The sequence below is a fragment of the Mus musculus genome, chromosome 10 (genome assembly GCF_000001635.26).
Source record: "Mus musculus strain C57BL/6J chromosome 10, GRCm38.p6 C57BL/6J".
NCBI classification, from domain to species: domain Eukaryota; kingdom Metazoa; phylum Chordata; class Mammalia; order Rodentia; family Muridae; genus Mus; species Mus musculus.
In genome coordinates, this window is record NC_000076.6 from 81194691 (window position 1) to 81217946 (window position 23256).

The following is a 23256-nucleotide window of genomic DNA, read 5'->3' on the forward strand; positions in this document are numbered from 1 at the left end:
GGCTCCTTCAACCCCTGAGATCTTAAACAAAAGTAAGTACGCCAACCATCTCCCCTCCTTGGCCCTCACCCAGGCTTCCTGCGGCAGAAATGACCCCAAAAGTCAAAGAATTGTGTTAAAACGAAGGATGAGTGAAACACAGACCCTGCTGGTCCCGAAGGCTTGTGGGACAGCGGGCAGGAGGAGCTGTCATCTAAAGGGTGCAGAGCCAGGGACATCCCATCCTACCCAAGTGACCCCCAAGAATGCATGTGTGTCTTGGTGTGGGTGGTGAAGAGCTGGGGGATCAAAGAGGGGACTCTCTGTGTCCCCAAACTCAGTTCTCCTCTGGGTATGCAGCTCCCTGAACTTCTCTGTAGTTCAAAGCCAAAGCCATTTTTTTTTTTTTTTTGAGGTAGGGTCTCTGTAGCCCTGCCTGTCCTGGAACTTGATATGTCCAGGCTGGCCCTGGACTCAGGGAAATCCTCTTCTCTCTGCCTCCTGAGCGCTGGGATCAAAGACACGCACCACAACTCCTGGCTAAAGGGATTTTGTGGCTGTCCCACATGCATAAACCCAAGGTGTGTCCCCAAATTCCACCTGTGACCCATTACTGCAGACCTACTCCTGATGGCTGGAGAGACGAGGAGATGAGAAGTTCCTTTCCAGACAACTTGCAGTCACCGGGTGCATGGTGGTGTGTGGGGGTAGGGTGGATGACCTGGGGACACCCACCACTAGTGACTTCTGGCTCCTGTCAGCCCCTCCCCTCTGGCTTTGGCTGATCTTCCACTTAGTGTCCAGGATGCCCATCTCTTCCCTGGCCCTTGGAGACCTGAGGTCTGGAGAGCAGTGACCTTTGCAGGTGACAGTGTTGGACCAGGTGGGGCCCTGGGGTCTAAGTGCTGACTGAGTGTTCCGCTGAGCGCTGGCTGATGTCTGTGACAGGTGTCAGTGCAGGGATAGGACAGCACAGGGTGGGGAGGGCTGCCTGTCACCCATCTCCAGGTCCTGAGCAAACCACCACTATCACCTCAGTCTCTGGGTGTGGTTATTAGGACTTGGGGTGTGTGGGTTTTGGTGAGGTCACAGTCCTAGGGTTAAGTGTGGGGCAGGAGAGTCAACAAGAAAAGCTGAGAATCTGGTTCGGTGGATAAAGTGTTTGTCTCGAGTGCGTGGGGACCTTGGTCAGAATCCCTAGGACTCAACTCAACTGAGGCACAGCAGTGTCTGTATGGAGTCTGGAAATCCAGCCAGGCAGGGGACCTTATGCTCTGCTAGGTCCCACAGGCCAAGTTCTTCAGGATCTGGGGACAATAGAGCTGAGGGGTCAGCCACGAGGCCCCACTGCTGGCTCTGGGGCTTGTGAGTGTCCCTATCAGCACGGTAACCCATACGGGAGACAGAGGAACCTTGAGCTCATTTTGTGGGGATGTCTGGCTGGGTGTTCTGTGTGGGGCATTCTGGAAGGTGCTGAGTAGTGTCCCACTCTGTGTCTGGAGCTCCCCCAATGTGACACTTGTCCCCAGCCCCCACCGAGAACCTTCACGAGGACACAATCACCAACCTGAGGTTTTTGTTTGTTTGTTTGTTGAGACAGAGTCTCATGTAGCTCCAACTCACTATGTAGCCACAGATGACCTTGAAATTTTGATCCTCCTGCCTCCACCTCCAAGTGAGTGCTGGGTTGGTAGATATGTCAGAATGCCCAGCTCTAATCCACCTTTTTTTGTGACAGACCTTGGACAAGGGACTCCATCTTCCCTGAGCCTCAGTATTCTTAGCCATGTAGAGGAATCCATTTTATACACTGTTCCTCTGGGCGTCAATGTCAGGGTGTCCTGTGTCTGTCCTGGACCGTCCTATGGCCCAGTTAGGGATGCTGGTAATGTCTGGAGTGTTTGTGGGGGAGCTTGCTTCTCTCTGAGTGGGTGGGAGAGGCACACGTCACTAACAGAGGCCAGCAGAGGCCTCGGCTTGGCCAGCTTGCTAGGAGAAGGTTGGGGTAGGCAGGTGACCCTGGAACCTTCTGTCCCTCTGGAAAGGCTTCGAGGGGCTTTCCCCAGCATGCTAGGACCCAAAGGAGGCCCCAAGGGCAGGGCTTCTTGGCAAGGCTCTGCTTGACAGACAGAACACGGGTCAGAAACCTACCTCTTCTGAGTCATCCCAGGCCTCTGGAACACGCAATAAACCCATCCCGACACAGGTGCACCCGCCTGGTGAGCCGAGGGTGGGGTCCCTGAGGACATGGGATGTTCTGGGGAGACTGGGCAAGCCAGTGACTCTGATGCTGGTCCCAGCATTTAAAATGTTCATATTACATTGGTGTGTACATGTGTGTGTGTGGGGGGGGCACGTGAACATGCCACAGCACATGTGTAGAGGTCAGTGGATACCTTGTAGGAATGGTTTCCTTCTTCTCCCATAAGGGCCTTGAAGATGGAACTCATGTCATCAGACTTGGCAGCAAGCTCCTTTACCTACTGGGCCCTCTTGCTGCCCCCAGTTTATTTTTTACTTTTTTTTTTCATTAGGTGTATAGATATTTTGCCTGCATTTTTGTCTGTGTACCACATGTGTGCAGTACCCACAGGGGCCGGAAAGATGTCCTCTGGAGCTGGAATTACAAGTGCATGTGAGCCACCCTGAGGGTGTTGGAGACTGATTCCCGTCCTCTGCAAGAGCAGCCACTGAGCCATCCTTCCAGCCCCAAGTTCATTCTTTATTCTATGAATCATGTCTACGGTGCCTGAGTGGCCAGGCTCTGGCTGCCTTGAAGTCATCTCCCTTATGTCCCTGTCTCATGCTGAACTATTTTGGGGGACGTGACCAGCAGATGAGTCTGGCCACAGTTGTGCCTGGGACAAAGGCCTGGGTTTGGCAAGCATAAACCCTGTTCCAGTCCTGTGCTTTCAGCCTCTGCTTAACCTTGACGCTGCGACCCTACAGGGAAGCTCCTCACGTTGGTCACAGGACTTCTACAGCTGGGGAGATGACAGATGTCTGCATTGCTACCTGTGGGTGTGGGGACACCCCACATCTGTCACGCAGAAGGCAGGTCTCACTAATATTGATTGGGGCAGCATGACAAGAGAAATAGAAATGAGTACAGGAGCCCCATCCCAAAGCAAAACAAAATACCCTTAAGTTTGAAGGTAAAACTCAAGTGTTAGAAAGTGGAATTCAAGAGCCAGACGTTGATAGCACACGCCTTTAACCCCACACTCTGAAGGGAAGCAGACAGATCTCTGATTTCAAGGCCAGAGTGAATTCCAGGACAGCCAGGGCTACACAGAGAAACCTTGTCTCAGGGGAAAAGGAAAGGAAAGAAAAGGATAGGAAAAAAAGAAAACGAATTTTATAATTTATTGTATTTTTTTATATTATTTTATGTGTGGGTGGAGCTGATACTAAAATCTAGTTCCCTAATTGGTTCTTGATTTGGTCAATAAAGAAGGTGGAAACCAGTAGGTCCCAGGCAAAAGAAGAAGCATGTTTTTAAAATTACAAGCAACAATTTTATTTTCAAAGTCTTATGTAGACAAGGAGGCTTCAGACTTGTTATTTAGCAGAACACTACTACTCAGTCACTCGTCCATCCATCTGTCCGTCCGTCCGTCGGTCCATCCATCCATCAATCCACCCATTAATCCATCCATCCACTCATCTACTATAGCATTTTTCTATATGTAATTGGGATTCTGTCATTGCAATTCCACAGATGGCCATTAGGTGTCACCCTCAGGCCAAAGAATAAAATCTCTGAAGCCGACTCTCCTCCACATCTACATTCCAGCACCACCGAAATGTTCTGCTCAGAGCCTCAGTTTTCCCTTTTATGAAGTCCACACAAGTAATAAAAAACACACCGAGCTGGGCAATGGTGGCACACGCCTTTAATCCCAGCACTTGGGAGGCAGAGGCAGGTGGATTTCTGAGTTTGAGGCCAGACTGGTCTACAGAGTGAGTTCCAGGACAGCCAGAGCTATAAAGAGAAACCCTGTCTCGAAAAACAAAACAAAAAACAAAAAACAAAAAAACAAAAAAAAATCACACTGAGACTGTCACCATGGTTCAGGGGGTGTATGGTTGTGTGTGAGAGGAGACAGGTATGCTGGTTGCAGGACAGGCAGCATGTGTTGTGTGTGTGTATTTAGGAGATTCCAAATAACCCTATAGAGTGAGACTTGGCTTTGGTTTCCGAAAGAAGTAGAGGGAGGCTCAGATGAGAGAAGAAAGATCTCAGGAATCCCTCGGGAACTCTCTAGAATTCCATCCTATTTAGGCAGAGAAGCTTTCTAGCTGGACACACCAACTTACTGTGTAATTCTGAGTACCAAAGGTGACCTCTCTGTGCCTGTCTACATTAGGGTAGATGTTGTTTCTCCTTACCCAAGTTCATGAGGAATGTCTCCTTTAGGGAAACTGAGGCACATCAACAAGGTTACCCACAGAGGCCACCAGGTGCCAGTAAAGGGTCTGAGAGAGGTTCACCTCATAGGGACCATACAGGACGCCAGGTTAAAAAACAGAGTCCACTTTAATGTTGAGGTGCTAGAAAATCTCACAGTGTCCGTGCCCACTGCACGTGTGTGGGGACATGCCCTCCTATGTACAGATTTCCTATAGGCGAAGAGCCACTGCGTCCAGTCAGAACATCTCAGGCCCTGCTGTCCAGGACCTGCGTCTTGCTAGGATGTGTTGAGCAGTCTGTTTTGAATATCCTCCAGAACTTGATGGAAGAGTCCCTCCGGGGACTTCATGCCATCTAAATAGACTGAAACCGGAAAGGGACTGGGTCAGGACTGGTAGGGAGAGCAGTGTGGACTCTCTCAGGACAGGAAAGAGCAGCAGGAGAGCCCGGGATGGGATTCAATGGGATGTAGGGAAGCCTGGGGTTTAGAGCATTGGCAGAGCCTCATTCTGGTTCTTACCCACTTCCACCCCGTCCTGCTCCATCTCCCGTCTATACTTCTGGTACATGGGCCACACGTGACCATCAAACAGGCCAGGAGGATCAGGGACCATGTAAGTACGGCTTCTGTAGAGAGAAAGGAGTTCCAGGCCTGTCGTGGGAAGTTGTTGCTCAAGGCAGACTGCAAGTAATCAGCAGACAGGCTCTGGATGAAGGATTAGATAGATCCCTGGGCAAAGGCTGTGGCTGTGGGATTCTCAACTTCCACATTTTTTCCCCACCATTGAGCCTGTCTGGGGAAGGGTGTATGTGTGCTGTGTCCAGGCCTGCGGTTCTGGGCTTCTGTGACAGAGTGTCACTACGGAGCCCACTGCCCATGGCTGGCTGGCTCAGGGAGGAGCCTGTACTCCAGGGACACCCCCGTACCCGTGGCACCATACCTTCTCCTCCGCTTGCATTCCTCATACGGCACGGTCAGGAAGTAGCGTTGGCTGTACAAGTCCACCAGGGGCCTGGTCAGGGAGTGGGGGACAGGGTCAGTTGGTGTCTCTGTGGCACCCCCATGTCTCCCGAGGCCACATATTCGTCCCACTTCCACGGTGTAAACAGACACAGAGCTCTTGGCAGTGCGCAGGCTCTCACAGCAGGGTGAGTACAGTCAACCTGAGGTTCTGAAGGTCTTTGGGCCTTGGCAGGCTGATGCTTACCTGTAGCTGTACAGTAGGAAACCCTCGAGGAGGAGTACGTGGGTGTCCGAGGCACCTGACTGAAGGCTGACGCCATGAGCGCGTGCAAACTTGTGTGGATCCTTCACCCAGGCCTGCACCGTGCTGAGCATGGTCTCCATGTCCAGGGACTCAAGCACTTGTGGGACAGATAGCAGAATTCAGAGCGGGAAGCACCCACAGGGCCCAGTGGGGCAGTTAGGGCAGGGGCACTATGCTTACCGTCCCACTGTTTAAAGCCGTCCTCTCCGACTGCTATTTGGTCCTGGGGCTGAAACACAGGACCCCAAGGTTTGGGCTCAGACCTGTGCCAGCCCAGCCCACCTTGCCACTCTAGGATGGCCCCACAGCGAGGTGCGGTGGTCTATCCATCATCACCTGTCACTCCTCCCTTTGAACCCATTGCAGAGAAGGGAAAGCAGAAGTCTAAGAGGTCGTGGGTAAAAACATCCCAGCATGCCACAGTGAGGCCAGCACCCCCTCCATCAGTCTGACAGGGTTCCTCAACCCTTGGGCACAAGCAGGGCTAATGAGAACGCCTTGCCCCGTATTCCCCACACCTCTGCACCCTAGACAGCCACCTTGAAGAAGTCATCCTGATGGATCACGCAGCAGTTGGGCAGCGCCTTGAGGAGGCTGTTGGTCAGGGTGGTCTTCCCACCGTTGGTCACCCTGGAAGGGCAGCGTGTGTGAGGCAGTGGGGAGATGTCAGCGCCCACTCCCAAGCACCTAACAGGACTCGAGTCACCATGGAGTTACAGTCAGGCCCATTCGGGTGGACAGGTGGTGTGTGTGTGTGTGTGTGTGTGTGCGCGCGCGTGCACGCACGAATTTGTGTGCAGTGACTATCCAGAATCCCAGAGCTCTGAAGATAGGACGTGGTCAGGTAGAGCCCCTCCCCAGAATGCCCTGAGTGGCTGGGGGTGTGGCTCAGGGAGGGGAGCCCCTGCCTAGAATCCCCAGGACAGGACGCCAGGGCAGTAGGTCACAGCAATCTGGTTCTTAGGGTGACTCGTGTCATCCTCAGCCATTCTGGAAATATTGTCCTCTGCCCTAAGTTGCCTGTCTTGGTGCTGACAGCAGCCATGTGGGAGGCCACAGGCAAGCAGAGCTGTGGTCACTGGGGATCATTAGAAAAAAGGCCTAGAGGCACCCGCTGTCACCCTGCTAGGTGTGAGTGAGTTCAAGGCTAGCCTGCATGACTGCTAGCCCACTCCAAAATAAAAAGTAAAAAGAGGGCCAGGCCAGTAGCCCTGTTCTGAGGGCTTGCTCTGTATGCCCAAGGCCCTGGATTCACCCTGGTGCTTCCAGAATTAAAACACACACACACACACACACACACACACACACACACACACATTCATCCTGTTCAGAGACACTTCACTTACTGCCTGTACATCCATCCCCCATCCCCACAGGGCTGGTCCCCAGGTTTTCAGCAGGCCTCCCCAGTATCTTCCTGATGATCTTTAAAATAATCCATCCGTGCAGGTGCAGTGGGACCATCCCTGTCCCCTCAGTGGTCACCAAGCTCACATGCCCCTCATGCCTGCAGACCATGGGCAGCAGGCACTTTCTTCCCAGGGCCTTGAGGTCTTTTCCCTCCCCAAACAGGGTCACACTCCAGGCCCTAGGGCTCACCCTCCAATGCCTATGATGAGTTTCATCTTGGGGACTGGAGGTGACTGGTCCTGAGGTGGCCCCTGCTGCACTGCGCTGCGCTGCGCTGCTCAGCAAGTCCCAGCTCCATTGACAAAGCTGTGGGGCATTTATAGGTTTGGGCAGCCTGGAGGCCGCCCCGGGGGAAGAGGCCCCCAAGCACTTGTGAGAGTAAGGGGGGGGGCGAGCACCTGTTTCATAGGCTGCAAATAGCTTTGGTAGCCTTTTGCCTAAAAAAGTCACGAGCCAGAGGGACAGAGGGACAGCAGCCAACTTTTAGCCTGTGCCCCCGTGTCTGCCTCCCTCCTCCCTCCCCTCTCCCCACCCCTCCTTTCTCCCTTCCTCCCCTCCCTAGTCACACCTTTCTATACCTAAAAATATCTGTGTCCCCTGGTTTCACCCTGACATTGAGACTGGTTCTTATGAGGCCAAGAAAAAGGACTCTCCATCCTCCCCCCTCCTCCCCCCTCCTCCCCTGGCCCCAGCTCAGCCTTGCCAGGAAATTCCTCTTCCAAAAGTGTCATGGCTGAGGTGGGTTTAGGCCTCTGGATGGTGAATCACAAGACAGCTTTGCTCTGATGACCAGGCCTGGCTACAAAATCCTTCTAGAGTGACCGTGTCATTGTGAGCCCACCATGTGACCAGAGTCATTGAGATCAGACTCGGGGGAGCCAGGATGGGGCGGGGCATTGTTCCCCACTGTTGTTGGTAAGGGAGAAGAAATGTTCTGTGTGTGAGCCTGTGTGTATGTCCGTCTATATATATACGTGTGTTTGTGTGTGTGTATGTATGTATGTGTTTATGTATGCATGTATATATGTGTGTGTGTCTGTGTGTATATGTATGTATGTGTGTGTGTGTGTGTGTGTGTGTGTGTGTGTGTGTGTGCAGCCACATGAGGAGGCCAGGGGTCAATGTCAGGTGTCTTCTGGGTCTTCCTATGCAGCCCTGACTGGTCTCAAACTCGCCATGTAGACTAGGTTAGCCTACATCTGCCTCTTGAGTCTGGGATTAAAGGTATGCACCCCCATATCCTGCAGGACCTTATTTATCAAGGTTTATTTTTATTTTTTTGTGTATGGGTATTTGCCTGCATATGTGTCTGTCGTCCAAGTTTGTGCCTACTGCCATTAGAGGTCAGAAGGGGGCGTCAGAACCCCTGGAACTGGAGGTGCCAGTGGTTGGGAGCTGTCGTGTGGGTGTTGGGACTGGAACCTGGGTGATCGGCTGGAGCAGCCTCTACTGTAACTGCTGAACCATGTCTCTAGCCCTGACCACTTATTTTTTTTTAAAGATTTATTTATTTATTATATGTAAATACACTGTAGCTGTCTTCAGACACACCAGAAGAGGGTGTCAGAGCTCATTACGGATGGTTGTGAGCCACCATGTGGTTGCTGGGAATTGAACTCAGGACCTTTGGAAGAGCAGTCAGTGCTCTTACCCGCTGAGCCATCTCACCAGCCCCAACCACTTATTTTTAAGGTGGAGTCTTGCTGAACTTTGAGCTGTGTGACGGGGCTGGGCGTGGCCAGTGGGCCCCATGACACCCTACCTCAGCTCCCTGGTGCTGAGCTACACATGTGACACAATGCCTGCCTTTTATCTAGGTTGTGGCATTTGATAGGAGGTCCCTCTGCCCTGTGGCCAGCACTTTATCTCATGAGTCCCAAGTCCCCCAACCTGTCCTTCTGGGGTCACCAAGTTCCATCTCCTCTCTGCTGTGCCCTGGTGGTCCCACCTCTGGGGACACACACTATTCTAGCTTAAGGCTGGTTCTTGCATCAGAGAGGACTCATCCCTCAGGATGTCTGGTCTTTCCCTCTTGGTCCCCAGGGACCCGAGCAGGCACTGTGACCAAGACAGGAAGGACATGGATGGCTGGGCCCAGATCCATGGGGAGGTTGGGAATGAGTGTGTGAATGAATGAATGGGTTATGGAATGAGTGTGTGAATGAATGAATGGGTTATGGAATGAGTGAGTGAATGAATGAATGGGTTATGGAATGAGTGAGTGTACTTGAGCCTGTAGGCAATGAAAGGTGCCTGTCCTGCCCAGCCTTTGTCCTGCTGGCTCAGCGCCTCCCTCCCTAGGCCCTGTCACCACGCTCATATCCCAGCTATGAGCACATCCAGACTGGGCATATCCAGATTACAGCACACTGGCCTCTGTTTGGTTTATTAGAGACAGAGTCTCTATCCGTGCCCCAGGTTGGTCTGGAACTCTGTGCAGTCCTCTTGCCTCAGTAGCATCCTGAGCGCTGGGATGTTACCCATGGGTCATCACACCCTAGTCCCCCATCACATCTTGCTGGCGACACTAAACATAGCTGTGTTCAAATGCCCTGGTCTGTGTGTGTTCTGAGGTTCAGGCGGTGGAGCCAAAGTCTTTGGAGACTCACCAGCCCATCCCCCATTCTCCTGCTGCAGGCAGGACTGTGCACCCCACTCCCCCAAGGCTTGGCCACTGGTCACAGAGGCAGGAGGCTTGCCTTCTGCACCCTCCCCATATCTGGGAACACAGAGATATGTGCATATATCTTCCCTCTGCATTATAATTTATTTATTTCACATAAAAATCCCCACCCCAGCCTCCCCGGACTTTGTGTTACTTTGGGGACTGTCCCCACCGTCTCTGTGTTTATAACTGCACAATTTGCTGGTGGGCGGTGGACACTGTTGCTCTGGGTCACTTGCCAAATGGATCCTGGGTGTCTCAGTAAAGAAATGGAACAGCCCTTCCCCATGAGGCTGCTGGACCTCTGTGTCTTGCCTCACTGTCCCCCAGGTACCTGGGGTGGTGGTCCCAGGTGTGGGCTAGAATATTAAGCCCCTCGGGGTCTCCTGTTTGGGGGGTCTTCAGTGGCCCTGGTGGGTTCTGCTTGCCTGTATCAGTGGGTGCTGGTGATTCCAAAGGGGCGGTGAGCATGCCATGGCAGCAAGGAGGTGGATGGAGCAGGTGGCCCCCACTGGAGTTCCTGGGCTTGGAGGCAGGACCTTAGACCTTTGGGGACAGCAGGGTTGTGTCCATTCATCCATCCATCCATCCCAGACACAGAGATCCTCTCACCTCATAGGCCTTGGCTGTCACCAGCAGCCGCCTAGTCAGAAAAAGCCTCCAGGATTCTGTTTTCAAAAAGCCAAGAGGGGCTGTCTGTGGACCTGGCCCCAGGCACCATCTTGGTTCTCATCTTCTGATGCTGGATAAAGACAACTTACAAACCACCAGCCCAGCCTGGGGGGTCACACACCTGCCATCTCAGCTCTCAGGAGGCTGAGGCAGGAGGATCAGGAGTTTGAGGCCAGGCTGGTCTTCATAGCAAGATCTTCTCTCAAAACAAAACAAAAAGCACTGCTTTGCTCTACTCTCTCGGGTCCCCTCCCGGTGCCACAGAGTAGCTCTGGTTGTGGTGTGTTTCCTGCAGAGCTCAGATCCATGGGTGTTATTGGCAGGACACTCTGATTCTCTCTAGGTGGAAGCTGCTGTCCTGCGGCCATCAGAGGCCGAGAAGCAAGAAACATGTCAGAGGGGACACCTCACAGTGGGGTGGATAGAACCTACCTTTGGGGGAGAGGCACAGAGCTCTCTCTCTCTGTCTGTCTCTCTCTCTTCCTCTTTTTTTTTCTGGACAGGGTCTCACTATGTAGCCCTTGCTATCTTGGAACTCACAGAAATCCCCCTGCCTCCTATTCCTGAGTGCTGAAATTAAAGGCATATGCCACCACTGCGCAGTGCTAAGATTTCTTAACATAGAGATACTCAAGTCTTTAGGGAACCACAGGGAGACTCCTCCCTGCAAATGTCATCTGGCCTTATGTGTCCCTGGGGACAGGAGGCTCAGCACACTCATTAGCTTAGACTATGTAGTCATCTCGGGCAGACATGTGCTTTGAGCCCAGCTTGGAGATCAGGTGGTCGCAGCATCCCACCCACCAGGATATACTGTCCTAGGGGGTCCCCCAGATCCTCTAGCACCCACAGCCCTGGATCTTCATCTTTCTTCTCAGACACCAAATGTCTCCTACTTGATGACACAGAGGCTGAGTCTGGTCTGGGCAGAGGATAGGAAAGTGGATACAACTTCTTCCCTTGGAATGAGGTGTCAGTTAACATCTGGAGTCACATCTACTTTAAAGGAGCTCAAAATGTTGGGTTTGTTGACCACCAGGCTGATCAGTACATGTGCAATGGGCTTGAAGGCCCCCAAAGACAGTCAAATGGCAGAATAGTGCATGTCAGGTGGAGATGTGAGGTCAGCAGTCACAACCCTGCCTGGGGTGGCAGGGAGAGGGGACAGTGGGTCACATTCCACAGAGAAGCAGATGCAGCTGCAGCCAGGGCCACCAGACATCTGAGGCTCCAGCTAGGGACAGGTGGCAACCGAGCAAAGGGTCTCTCATTGGGTCAGCCCAAAATGCATATCTGTGTTATCCTAGCTGGGACAGAGAAGGGCATCTTGGGGATGCCAAGGCCTGGAAGAGTAACCGTGGGTGGCACTGCCCACATCCACCTTTGGCATCCACAAGCCCAGACTGTGAAAGGGTCAAGAACCTGCTCCATTCCGAGATGTGCTCATACCGCCTTCTTCAAAATAAAACAGTGAAATGGACTCAAGCAGTGAGAGGACCCGGGTGCAGGGGACATGGTGGAGCCAGGCATCCTCAGGCGGTGGAGGCTCGATGAAGGCGGGGCTCCCAGGGCTTCGGATGAGGGTTACATGATGTTGGGAATAATCTCTGTCCATGTCTAGGTTCTGGGTAGATCAGGACATGCTGGAGAGCAAAGGACAACTAGGGTAGGATCCACGTCAGAGGTAGGAAGTAAGGTTACACAGGAAGACTCAGAGTGAGCTAACCTGTCTATGGAGGGTTCTGAGCAAAGAGAAATGACTGCCGCCAACATTTCCAATGTAGATCCACCCATGCATTCATCCATCCACTCAACCAACCATCCATACAAACATATATATCCACAACCTATTCACCCACTATTCATCCACTCATCCATCCACATGTTTATACACACACACACACACACACACACGCACACACACACACACACACACACATGTATACATATATGTGTGTGTATACCACAGTCACCCATTCACCTATGTATTCATTCATCCACCCACTATCCATCCACTCATCCAACCATCTATACAAACACATACACACACATACACGCACTCACTCACTCACCTATCTGTTTATTCATCCATCCATCTATCCATCCATCCATCCACCCACCCACCCACCCACCCACCCATCTATCCATCCATCCATCCATCCATCCATCCATCCATCCATCCATCCACCCTCCCACCCACCCATCCATCCTTTGTCTGAGTTGTATCTTAGGCTAGCTGTACATCAATATCCTTGTCATGGCTAACATGTCCTGCAGCTGGAAGAAGGATACCCCAATCTGTCATACCACCTGCTGGGACAAGGCATGCATATGTTCATCAGATGTTCAGTCATACAGATCTGAACTGTGCTCAGAACATTCCTAGAAATCTGCCGACACCTGTGCTACACTCACCTAGTTTCCTGGTCCTCTGTTGCCTCTGCTGCCCTGTGGGTGGGGAGGAGACAGGGTGTTATTTGCCTGTCTGTGACCCTGGGCAGTTCTCATTTATTGTTGGGGTCAGAACCATTCCCAAGAAGGCTACCACTATCTCACACTTTTCAGGCAGATAGCAGGTGCCAGTCTGCCCCTACTGGGTCAGGGACTCACCCAAACAGACACAGATGAGGGGAAGCTGCCCAGGGTCACCAACCTTGGGAAGGCACCGGCACACCCTATGTTTCCACAGTGTCCCCTGGGGTCCTGTCTCAGCCTGCCATCCCAAGCGTGCTCACCTGTCCTCTTCTTCCACAGTCTCTGGCTTTTCTTCTGACCTGGGAAGGAGGAACTCCGGCTGCGGTGGCCGTGTGCTGTGAACAGAAAGAACCCGGTGACAAGGGGGTAGGGGGGAGGCAGCTGATGCTGTGGTTCTGGGAACAAACTGGCCTCTTCAGCCTGGGCTCATGTTAGAATTTTGTTCCCCCTGGCTTGTTGGAAGGAGCAGATGGCCCAGCATGGGACTAATGTGATCCATAATGCAAGGAATGAGGAAACATGTAGCTCAGGCTAGCCTGTAACTCACTATGTAGTAACTCCTGATCCTTCTGCCTCCTCGTGCCAAGTGCTGGTACACCAGGCATGTGCTGCCACCCAGCGAGGCCAGCAGTCTACCAACTGAGCTAACTGCCAGCTGCCGCCCTTCCAAGCCCAAGCCCGGAAGATGTGAGTAGCTCGGGGTGAGATTTCTGACCCACAACACCTCCCATCCCAGCACTGGAGACTGAAGCATGGATTCTGAGGCCAGCCTGGGCTACCAAAGAAGACTGTGTTTTAAAAAGAAAAAGAAAAAAAGAAAATTAAAATGGACGAACCCTCAAGTGCTTAGAGAGTGGCAGGGGGCCTACTGGGCTCTGCCCACTGCTACAATGCTTCCTCTTTGAGGTCACTAGGCTACTACCCAGTCGTTGAAGAGGAGTATAGCTCTGACACCATGCCAGCGGTTTAAACTGGATACAGGAGAACTCGCATGTAAGATCCACTTCCAGAAGGTCCCAAGAGCACAGAGATGGGGTGGGAAGTGAATGGGGACCTCGAACCCTTGTCCCCATCCAGGGGTGGGAGGGGATTAGTGTAGGACGGGAGCAGGGCATCTTAGTGCATTATGGAAAGCTCTGAAGTGGGGGAGTCCAGTGACTGCTCTGCTGTCCACAGCCATGGGCTAGGACAGATAAGGTGGGGACAGGCCAGTGAGAGAAACAAGGGAGACCAGCACACAAGGGCCTCATACCTGGTTCCTCCAGGCCTGGCAGTCCTGTGGTTGTATCTGTGTGTGGCCAAGCCAGTGAGACTTAGGGATAACCTGAGACCCTGGGCATGGCTGGCATTGTTTACATGAATGTGAATTCTGGGGGTCGCCCTGTTTGTGCTCTGAGCTGAGTAAGGCTCTCAATATAAACGAGGGAGAGAGGGCCCAGCAAGATGGCTCAGCAGGTAAAGGTGCTTGCAGCCAGGTCTTGATGACCCAAGTTCAATTCCCATTTGATGGAAAGAGAACTGACTCCACTCAAGTGATCTCCACATGTGTATGGATGCATTCACAACAGATAAATAATAGCTAATAATAGCTAATAAAGTCTTGTTTTCTTTTTTCTTTCTTTCTTTCTTTCTTTCTTTCTTTCTTTCTTTCTTTCTTTCTTTCTTTCTATCTCTCTCCCCTCTCTCTCTGTCTCTCTCTCTCTCTTTTTGGTTTTTCGAGACAGGGTTTCTCTGTGTAGCCCTGGCTGTCCTGGAACTCATTCTGTAGACCAGGCTGGCCTTGAACTCAGAAATCCGACTGCCTCTGACCCCCAAATGCTGTGATTAAAGGCGTGTGCCACCACTGCCCAGCTCTTTTTCTCATTATTAACTACCCACCATTAAAAGTGCTGAAGATTGAGTTCATGGACCAACTACATGTCAGAAAATGTTTCTACAAGCAATCCACACTCCCATGATGAATACAAGGTTGCCGGAGTCCTGTAGCTTGATATGGAAATTAGGGGTCTGGTTTTGCATATGTAGCATCAAGGACTAGAAAGACTGGGATCTGAACACAGGGCTGACTCTAGAGACCTCGTCTGAGAGTCAGGTCTTTGCGTATGTATGGGGGTGCATATGCACCCCTGCCTACTAAGAGGTCATAGGACCACTTGTGTGTGAGTCATGTTTCCTTCCACCACACGGGTCGTAGAGATCCAGTTCAGGTTGTCAGGCTGGGGAGCAAACCCCGAGCTTGCTGGTGCAGGCAGGCCGGTTGGCCTGTGAATCCCAAGGTCTGGTCTCTATCTCCCTAGGTTTTTACAGATTGGCCCAGCTTTGCCAGGCAGGTCACACGGGTGCCAGGGATCCGAACTCAGGTCTTCACACTTGTCTGCCAGCACTACCCACCCCTGTCACCTGTGCCTATGTCCAAAGGTGGAGTTGAGTCTATGAGTCTCCAGATCCGTGGCCCTGTCAGGAGACTACACACACTCACCTCTCCCTCTTGGCTCGGAGTCTCTGCTCTTCATATCTGAGAGAGAGAGAGGCAGGTTCAGTGAGTGGGAAGGGTGGGACCCTGCCCCAAGCTGTCAGGGCCACAGAGGCCAGGCAAAGGGGACTGGGGATACAGATGGGGACTGAACTTCAGAGTGGGGTTGGCTGAACTGAGTATTGAGATGAGGTTTCAGTGGTCAGTTTTCTGTAATATGTAACTTTTAACTTGATTTATTTAAGGTTTATTTAACTATATTAAATTGAGTGTGCTTAGAGTGCAGTTCCCACAGTGGCCAGAAGGGGCATCAGGTGCCCAGGAGCTGGAGTTCCAGGTGTTGTGAGCCACTGTGTGGGTGCTGGGAACCGAACCCCTGTCTTCTGAAGGAGGAGCGGGTGTGATAACCACTGAGCTGTCATTCCCTGACATAGTCACTCCCAAACTCAGGGACGCTAAGGCCGGAGGGGCACTTACTGCAGGACACAGTCTGGCAGCTGCACGTGTTCCATGGGAATCAGTCGCTCCAGCTCTTCCAGGCTGTGCACGTACTGAATTTTACTGATGAACTTGACACTGAGGGAGACAACAGGGTAGACAAGGGGTCATCAGACAGAGCCAGACTCTGCCCCACCTAGCCTGCCAAGTTGCCCATGCTGGCCTCGAACCCACTATCCTCTTGTCTCAGCTTTCTCCCCAGACTTTTCTCATGGATTGTCCCAGTGGCCTTTGTGAACTATGATGAACAACAAACATGTCAGACGTGGTTTTTTAGAATTTTTTTTTACATTTATTCATGGTGTGTGCATAAATAAAAGTCAAGAGAAGAGCTTAAGGGAGTCAACTCTCTCTGTCTAACATTCGTTCTCAGGTATTGAACCCAGGTTGTCAGGCTTGGCCGCAAGCTCTTTTACCCATATAGCCATCCTGCCAGCCCTTTGGATGCATCCTTATTTAAAAATAAGGGGGGGGGGGAGCTGGAGAGATGGCTCAGCGGTTAAGAGCATTGACTGTTCTTCGGAGGTCCTGAGTTCAAATCCCAGCAACCACATGGTGGCTCACAACCAACTGTAATGGGATCCGATGTCCTATTCTAATATATCTGAAGACAGCTACAGTGTACTCACAGACATAAAATGAATTAAATAAAAAAAAAATCTCCACCTAGCCTGGTAGTACATGCCTGACATCCTGTCACTCAAAGAGCTGAGGCAGGAGGATTGCCATTTTAATACTGACCTATCCTAACACAGTTTTAAAAATAACAAGGAGCTGGGCGTGGTGGCGCACGCCTTTAATCCCAGCACTTGGGAGGCAGAGGCAGGCGGTTTTCTGAGTTTGAGGCCAGCCTGGTCTACAAAGTGAGTTCCAGTACAGCCAGGGCTATACAGAGAAACCCTGTCTCGAAAAACCCAAAAACAAAACAAAACAAAACAAAACAAAAAACAAAAAAACAAAAAACAAAAAAACAAAAAAACAAAGAAACCCACCACCACCACCAACAACAACAACAACAAAAAACAACAACAAGGGCCAGAACAGATGGCTCAGTGTGCAAGCACATGAATTCAAATCTACAGAAGATGCGTAAGACAGATGTGGTGCCTTGCAGCTATAACCCCACAGCTGGAGAGGTTGAGACAGGAGGATCACTGTCTTGGACCTCAGGCCTGTCCAGTTCCATGAATCTCAGGCTATGAAGACAAAGTGGTAGGTGGAAATCCATTGGCCCTCAGACATGCACCCAGGGCACAGTGGCCAGACCAGAGTCCTAACTAGGACAGTCACCCTTGTCCCACCTGATGAATGGCCGGGAGATGGCCAACACAGTGCGAATGAACCAGGAGGGGTGGACGATGATCAGGGACTTTAGATTCTTCCTCAGTCTGTGGGGAGAGGAGAAAAGAAGCCACTGTCACGGTCTTGGGGTACAGGAAGCCTGAGGGAGACAAGGTAGACCAGTTGCCTGCCCTCTCTCTACAGCCTGCCTCTTAACAGTTTGTACCCTCACACCGCAGAGCCAGCCTTCCAGCTGAACACATTTAGAGACCCTGGGACATGCAGGCATCAGGAGGGCCAGTGTGGCCTTTACACACCCATGCACAAACACACACACACACACACACACACACACCCTGCACAGTTCTAAATTCTAGAAAGTGCTTTCAGGCTTTAAAAATCTGTTGGAAGCTATTCAGGAAACCCAAAGGTGAAAAGAGCCCAGCACTTACTCACAGACAGACAGACAGACAAATAATGCAATTTGATCACTGGCTGGAATATTACTCGGCCATGAAAAGGGAAAGGCCTTCCTATTGATGCCTCTCTAGAGAGATTGATCCTAGAGGACTCAATGTTAAGAACGATGTTGCGGGTTAGACTTCCTGCCTCGGTGCCCCACCCCACTCCACCCCAGAATTCTCACCTCCTGTCAATCATGTGGTAACACTTCTTCAGCCAACCAATGCCAGGCATCCTCCTCCGGGGCGTGGCGCCGTTCAGATACACGATCATGTAGTCCTCAGCCACGAGCAGTTCTAGGCTGCTGATGACGTACCTGCCCAGGGAGTTGAAAATGGGGTTCCAGTTGGGGATCACTGAGGGTCAGGGCCTGTGTAGAACCCAAATGTCATCTCTATGCTCCGGGCTCCCCTCTGCCTTGCTGCTTGCTTTTGGGAAACAGTCTTGCTTTGTAGACCAGGCTAGTCTGATTGTTTTGTAGACAAAAGCTAGCCTGGAACTCACAGAGCTCTGCCTGCTTCTGCCCCTCCTTTCGGGGGCTGGGGGCGGGCACCAACTTACAGGAAGAGATTCTCCATGATGTAGTGATAGTCTGGGGAGCTGCTATCTGGCAGGAAGCAGGCTGCAAACACGATGATGGCGTTGAGACCTTCCCCGTAGTATCCTGGGAAAAGCATCCTGGTGAATGCCCCAGTAGCCCAGGCTAGATCATGTCCCTCCACTCCCTGAGCAGTGCCAACTGGTAGAGGAAACGAGGCCCTCCACCATAAGCTGCCCAGTGTGCTGTCAGTCCATCTGTGCACCCCAAAACTTGAGAGGACTCAACGTTTCTCCTGGTTAGATGGGCCCGAGGTCCACAGAAGACCCTTGACAGAACCCTGGTCGCTGTGCACTCCCGGGTGACATGAGAGGAGAGGGTCCCAGGGCAAACGCACCTCCATGGGTGACCACCTTCATGTAGGGCCGGATCATATGCAGGTCGATGCGATGCTCTTGCTCCCCTATGATGACAGTTCGCCACAGACGACCGTTGGCCGCACTGCCGTCTTCCGCAGAGCCGTCCCCAAACAGGTCCGCACTGTCACCAGGCATGTTTTTGGCGGTGGCCACTGGGGTGTCATCTGCCAGAGGGTCAGGGAGAGGTGTGAATCCAGGTGTCTTGTCCCAGGCCCCTTCTACGCACACGCATAAGCACACACGTGCACACACAATGGTCAGTCTCAACTGTGAACATGGCAGCATCTAGAATCCTGGGAGACAAACCTCTGAGAACGCCTGCACTAACACGGGACACTTGCCCAGCATAATGAAGCCCACTCAGGGTTCAGTCCTGCATGCTGCCAGGAACACTGGACATCATTCTAAAATCTTTTTTTTTTTTTTTGAGACAGGGTTTCTCTGTATAGCCCTGACTGTCCTGTAACTCACTTTGTAGACCAAGCTGGCCTCGAACTCAGAAATCCGCCTGCCTCTGCCTCCCGAGTGCTGGGATTAAAGGTGTGCGCCACGACACCCGGCTTCATTCTAAAATCTTAAGGCTGGGTGTAACTTCATGAGCCACCCTGAGTGTGGCCACCACCCCAGGCGCTAGGGCGCTGAACTGAAGAGAGAATAAAGCAAGCTGAGCCACCGGCAGCCACTGCGGTCAGCTGCCTCAGTCTCTTGCCTCCATTTACCACTATGATGGATGGCAACCTCCAACTATGACTTGCTCTGGCTGTACTGCCATCTCCTACGGGAAGCTGCCATGATTGCACCTAAGCCTGACTCTGCTTCCACCCACTGAGGGCTCCATCAGACCCCAATCAGCTGTTTTGCTCTCTTTCTCTTTTTCAGTATTGAGACATAAGTCAGGTGTGATAGCATATGACTTTAATCCCGGCACTTGGGAGGCAGAGGCAGGCAGACCTCTGTGAGTTCGAGGCAAGCCTGATCTAAAGAATGAGTTCCAGAAGAGCCAGGGCTACACAAGAGAAACCCCGTGACAAGGCAATAGCAAATGAATAAATAAAAATAAATAAAATTAAAAGGGCCTCCGAGCGCATAGCCCTCCTCAGCTGCCTCACCCCCAACACTATCTTAGTCATCCTCATGGGCTCTGCAGGTGCTAAGTGAGAAGACCCTGTCCCTGACTCATGTCTGGGATTTGTGGCCGTCCATCTGTCTGACTGTAGCAGCTAGCTCCAGGCAGGAGGGCATCTGGGAGGCTGACAAGAAGGAAGGAAAAGGAGGGACAGTCCCACCTGCACACATCTCCTGGTTAACAAGGCTACGTACTTAACTGAATCCCATCCTAGAACCTTCTGTTGATGTCTAGTTCCCCGTGGATAGGATCCCTCTGGACCTCGCTCATCTGTGGGAACCACAGTGAGGAAGTGGCCACTGGGGTCCAAAGAGGCTAAGTGAAACCAGGGGGACAGAGCATGGCCATTACCTTCCCACTCAAGTTCATTGCCATTTCCCAAGAACTCCAGAGAGTCAGTTTCATCTGGCGTCTCAATGTCGTCCACATTGATGTCCAGGTCATCAGGTGTGTCGAGGAAGTCGTCGGACAGCAGAGAGCCCTCGCTTTGGTCCAGGGAGATGTTGATCTCTGGAGCCACCAGCGTCTTTCTCTTTCGATGTGCTCCGCTCAAGTTCAGGGTGGAGGGAGGTGCTGCCAGGACCACAAGCAAGAAAGAGAGCTCACTCTCCTGGACCACAGGACAGCATCTCATGTAGCCCAGGATGACCTCAAACTCACTATGTAATAGAGAATGGCCTTGAATGCCTGGAGTCCACCTTCCCGTGCTGGGTGACAGAACCCAGGGCCAGCCCCTGCCTAGAACCCAGAGTGAGGGATTGAGGGTGTGGTCAGGGGTGGAACTCCCTCCTTTTAAAAAAATTATTTATTTATTATATGTAAGTATACTGTAGTGTGCCTTTAGACACTCCAGAAGAGAGCATCAGATTTCGTTACAGATAGTTGTGAGCCACCATGTGGTTGCTGGGATTTGAACTCAGGACCTTTGGAAGAGCAGTAGGCACTCTTAACCACTGAGCCATCTCTCCAGCCCGGAGCTCCCTCCTTATTGTTGCAATAATCTTGGTTTCTGTTGGTATCATGAAAAAGTATATAAAAGACTCCTCATGGCTCCTCTCCTGCCTCTTTCTCTTTTGCTTTTGTCTTTGGACAGCGAATCAGAACTGCCTCTATCTACAAAGTTAGAAATAAATTAAACCGCCCCCCCCAATTCTAAACTGGACTCTGCTGGTGACACCCATTCAGGAGGAGATTTTATTTTTAGATTCAGAGTGACGGTGCAATGGAAGGTTGCCCAGGTCCAAGTTGGGATTCTCAAAGTAGAGTGGTCACTGCCAGCGAGGGGCACCCTGGCAACCCCTGCCTAGCTGCCGCCATACCAGAAGAGGAGCGATCTGTGAGGTAGGTTAAAATGTTACTGACTCCTCCCACAAGGCAGCATCAAAATCATGGTCCAGGGTCACCTGTGGAGGTGACACTCGTCACCAGTGGCGAGATGGCACCAAAGGATCCAGAGGATAGGTATTTGAAGTAAAGGGGATTCTTGCCAAGCCTTAACATTAAGGACATCGAAGTGGGGGAGAGAATAAATTTGAATTTGCCTAAAAAGTAAACAAGTTAGAATTTGCACAGAGCTGGTGTTTGCCACGCTGAACAATGGTCTTTTATACCTTTAACCACAGCACTCCAGAGACAGAGGCAGGAGGATCTCTGTGAGTTCCAGGACAGTCGGAGCTACAAAATGAGACCCCGTCTCAAAAAACAAACAAAAAGGTATTTTCCCCCCTTAGACATAAAAAGAAGAATTTATCCTAAAAAGAAAAGCTTACAATGGCCTACAACACAAACCGACAAGACACTCCCAGCTCATGAGATGTGGAGGCAGGAGGATCAACCATCTCGGGTCATTCTCAGCTACATAATAAGTCTGAGCTAGCCTGGGATACCTGTGACCAAGTCTCAAAAATCAAAACAAGCAATAGAAATGAAAGAAAAAAGAAGGAAGATGCCCCTTAGCTGCTGTGCTGGTTTGAGTTTGGCTCCCAAGATTCATGTGTTTTTACGCCGTAGGGACTGGCGTAATAGGAGGTGTGGCCTTGTTGGAGGAAGTGCATCACTGCAGGGGTGGGCTTTGATGGCCCCTATGCGCAATCTTCACCTAGTATGAAAGATAATCTCCCCCTGGCTGCCTTCAGATCAGGATGTGGAACTCTCAGCTCCTCTAGCACCATGTCTGCCTGTACGCTGCCATGCTTCCCGCCATGATGATAATGGGTTCTCTAAGCCAACCCCAGTCAAAAGTTTTCCTTTATAGAGTTGCTGTGGTTATTCTTCACAGCAATAAAACCTAATTAAGACAGTTTCCTTTGCCAGGTCTCCAAACAGCACAGACTGTTGCTTGCTTTTGGCTGTCCACCTGACCATATTCAAAACCTCATCCAATGAAAGGACATGAAGAAATCCAGCTGGAACTGGCCAGGAACTGCTCTCCCAGTGCCTGGATGTCACTAAGCCAGAAGGTGGCTGCCACCAGGTAGCCAGTGAGCCAGCTAGGAGTCACCATGAACAATCTCATCAGCTGCCCTGCCTTACTGGCTGGAAGGTGAGGTGGGCCACCGAGGTGCAGCACCTCAGGTGAACAAGGGCTGTCTGTGCTGCACAGGAGGGAACCTGTGCCTGGTGCAGGTGGGAGCCCAGGTCTGGGAAGGTCACAGGCCCTAGGAGGATGGACTTCTGTCCTGTTGCTCAGTTGCTCAGATGGACCACCCTCCAGGTGCTGTGGGCAGTTAGTAGCTGCAGGGCGTGAGGGGCCGCGTTGTTCAGAGCTGCTGGTATTCAAGAGTTACCCTTGATCAAGGCAGTGCTCCTCTGCCACGCTCTTCTATGCAACCCTGACGGAATGTAGCATGTCACAAATAACAAAAAACCTCAGATGAAAGGACTTAGTCTGTACTGGGTGGAGAGACCCAGAGTGATAGGGGATTATGATCCAAATATATTAAAAATATATGAAAATAGATATATTTTAAAACAGAAAAAAAAAAGGGCTGGAGGGATGGCTCAGAGGTTAAGAGCTCTGACTGCTCTTCCAAAGGTCCTGAGTTCAATTCCCAGTAACTACATGGTGGCTCAGCACCATCTGTAATGGGATCTGATGCCCTCTTGTGGCCTGCGTGTGCACAAGCAGGCAGAACACTGTATACATAATAAATAAATCTAGAAAGAAAGAAAGAAAGAAAGAAAGAAAGAAAGAAAGAAAGAAAGAAAGAAGGGGAAAGAAAAAAAACTTTTGAAAGTTTTTAAAATGAGGAGTGGGTGGCACACACCTTTAATCCCAGCATTTGGGAGGCAAAGGCTGGTAGATCTCTGAGCTGAGTCCAGCCTGATTTACAGAGCAAGTTCCAGGACAGTCAGGGCTACACAGAAAAACCCTGTCTTGAAAAACAACAACAACAATTTTTTTTTCTTTCGAGACAGGGTTTCTCTGTGTAGCCCTGGCTGTCCTGGAACTCACTCTGTAGACCAGGCTGGCCTCGAACTCAGAAATTTGCCTGCCTCTGCCTCCTGAGTGCTGGGATTAAAGGCATGCGCCACCATGCCCGGCTTAACAACAAATGTTTTTAAGATGGTGTATGC

At 51.4% G+C, this 23256-nt stretch overlaps 2 protein-coding genes and 1 long non-coding RNA gene across 5 annotated transcripts in view; 1 reads left to right on the forward strand and 2 right to left on the reverse strand.

Annotated features, from left to right (window-relative positions):
* On the forward strand, positions 1-13680 carry Atcayos (ataxia, cerebellar, Cayman type, opposite strand). The gene is made up of 3 exons (NR_015477.1): positions 1-32; positions 13163-13238; positions 13471-13680. It is a non-coding gene; the product is annotated as an ataxia, cerebellar, Cayman type, opposite strand (long non-coding RNA).
* Nmrk2 (nicotinamide riboside kinase 2) lies at positions 3480-7575 on the reverse strand. 2 transcript variants are annotated; one of them, NM_027120.2, is made up of 7 exons: positions 7261-7347; positions 6201-6291; positions 5842-5890; positions 5602-5758; positions 5335-5406; positions 4914-5020; positions 3480-4756 (listed from the first exon to the last, which is right to left on the reverse strand). In NM_027120.2, exons 1-7 carry the CDS (start codon positions 7284-7286, stop codon positions 4671-4673), a joined length of 588 nt encoding a protein of 195 aa, NP_081396.1. In that variant the 5' UTR covers positions 7287-7347; the 3' UTR covers positions 3480-4670. The 2 variants fall into 2 exon arrangements, with proteins under 2 accessions (NP_081396.1, XP_011241856.1); XM_011243554.2 differs by having other exon boundaries at positions 4501-4756; positions 5842-5917; positions 7261-7575.
* Atcay (ataxia, cerebellar, Cayman type) overlaps positions 9814-23256 on the reverse strand; it is a 26342-nt gene continuing 12899 nt past the window's right edge. Inside the window, exons 4-13 of one of the 2 annotated variants that reach the window (NM_178662.4) lie at positions 20032-20253; positions 18533-18718; positions 18159-18261; positions 17782-17913; positions 17156-17242; positions 15834-15932; positions 15363-15398; positions 13144-13218; positions 12824-12856; positions 9814-12051 (exon numbers count right to left, since the gene is read on the reverse strand). In NM_178662.4, coding sequence (NP_848777.1) covers positions 12042-12051; positions 12824-12856; positions 13144-13218; positions 15363-15398; positions 15834-15932; positions 17156-17242; positions 17782-17913; positions 18159-18261; positions 18533-18718; positions 20032-20253 — 983 coding nt within the window. In that variant the 3' untranslated portion in view covers positions 9814-12041. The remainder of the gene's footprint in view (positions 12052-12823; positions 12857-13143; positions 13219-15362; positions 15399-15833; positions 15933-17155; positions 17243-17781; positions 17914-18158; positions 18262-18532; positions 18719-20031; positions 20254-23256) is intronic. The other variant, XM_030244918.1, reaches the window with a different exon arrangement.

Bases quoted from the DNA above. Each gene is read 5' to 3' on its own strand.
- Nmrk2 (XM_011243554.2), bottom strand. From the start codon at position 7,286: ATGAAACTCATCATAGGCATTGGAGG. The intron at 5,918-6,200 runs GTGGCTGTCTAG...CACAGGTCTGAG, and splicing joins ATCAGGATGACTTCTTCAAG to CCCAAACCTTGGGGTCCTGT. The intron at 4,757-4,913 runs GTAAGAACCAGA...TTCCGGTTTCAG, and splicing joins GCAGGACGGGGTGGAAGTGG to TCTATTTAGATGGCATGAAG.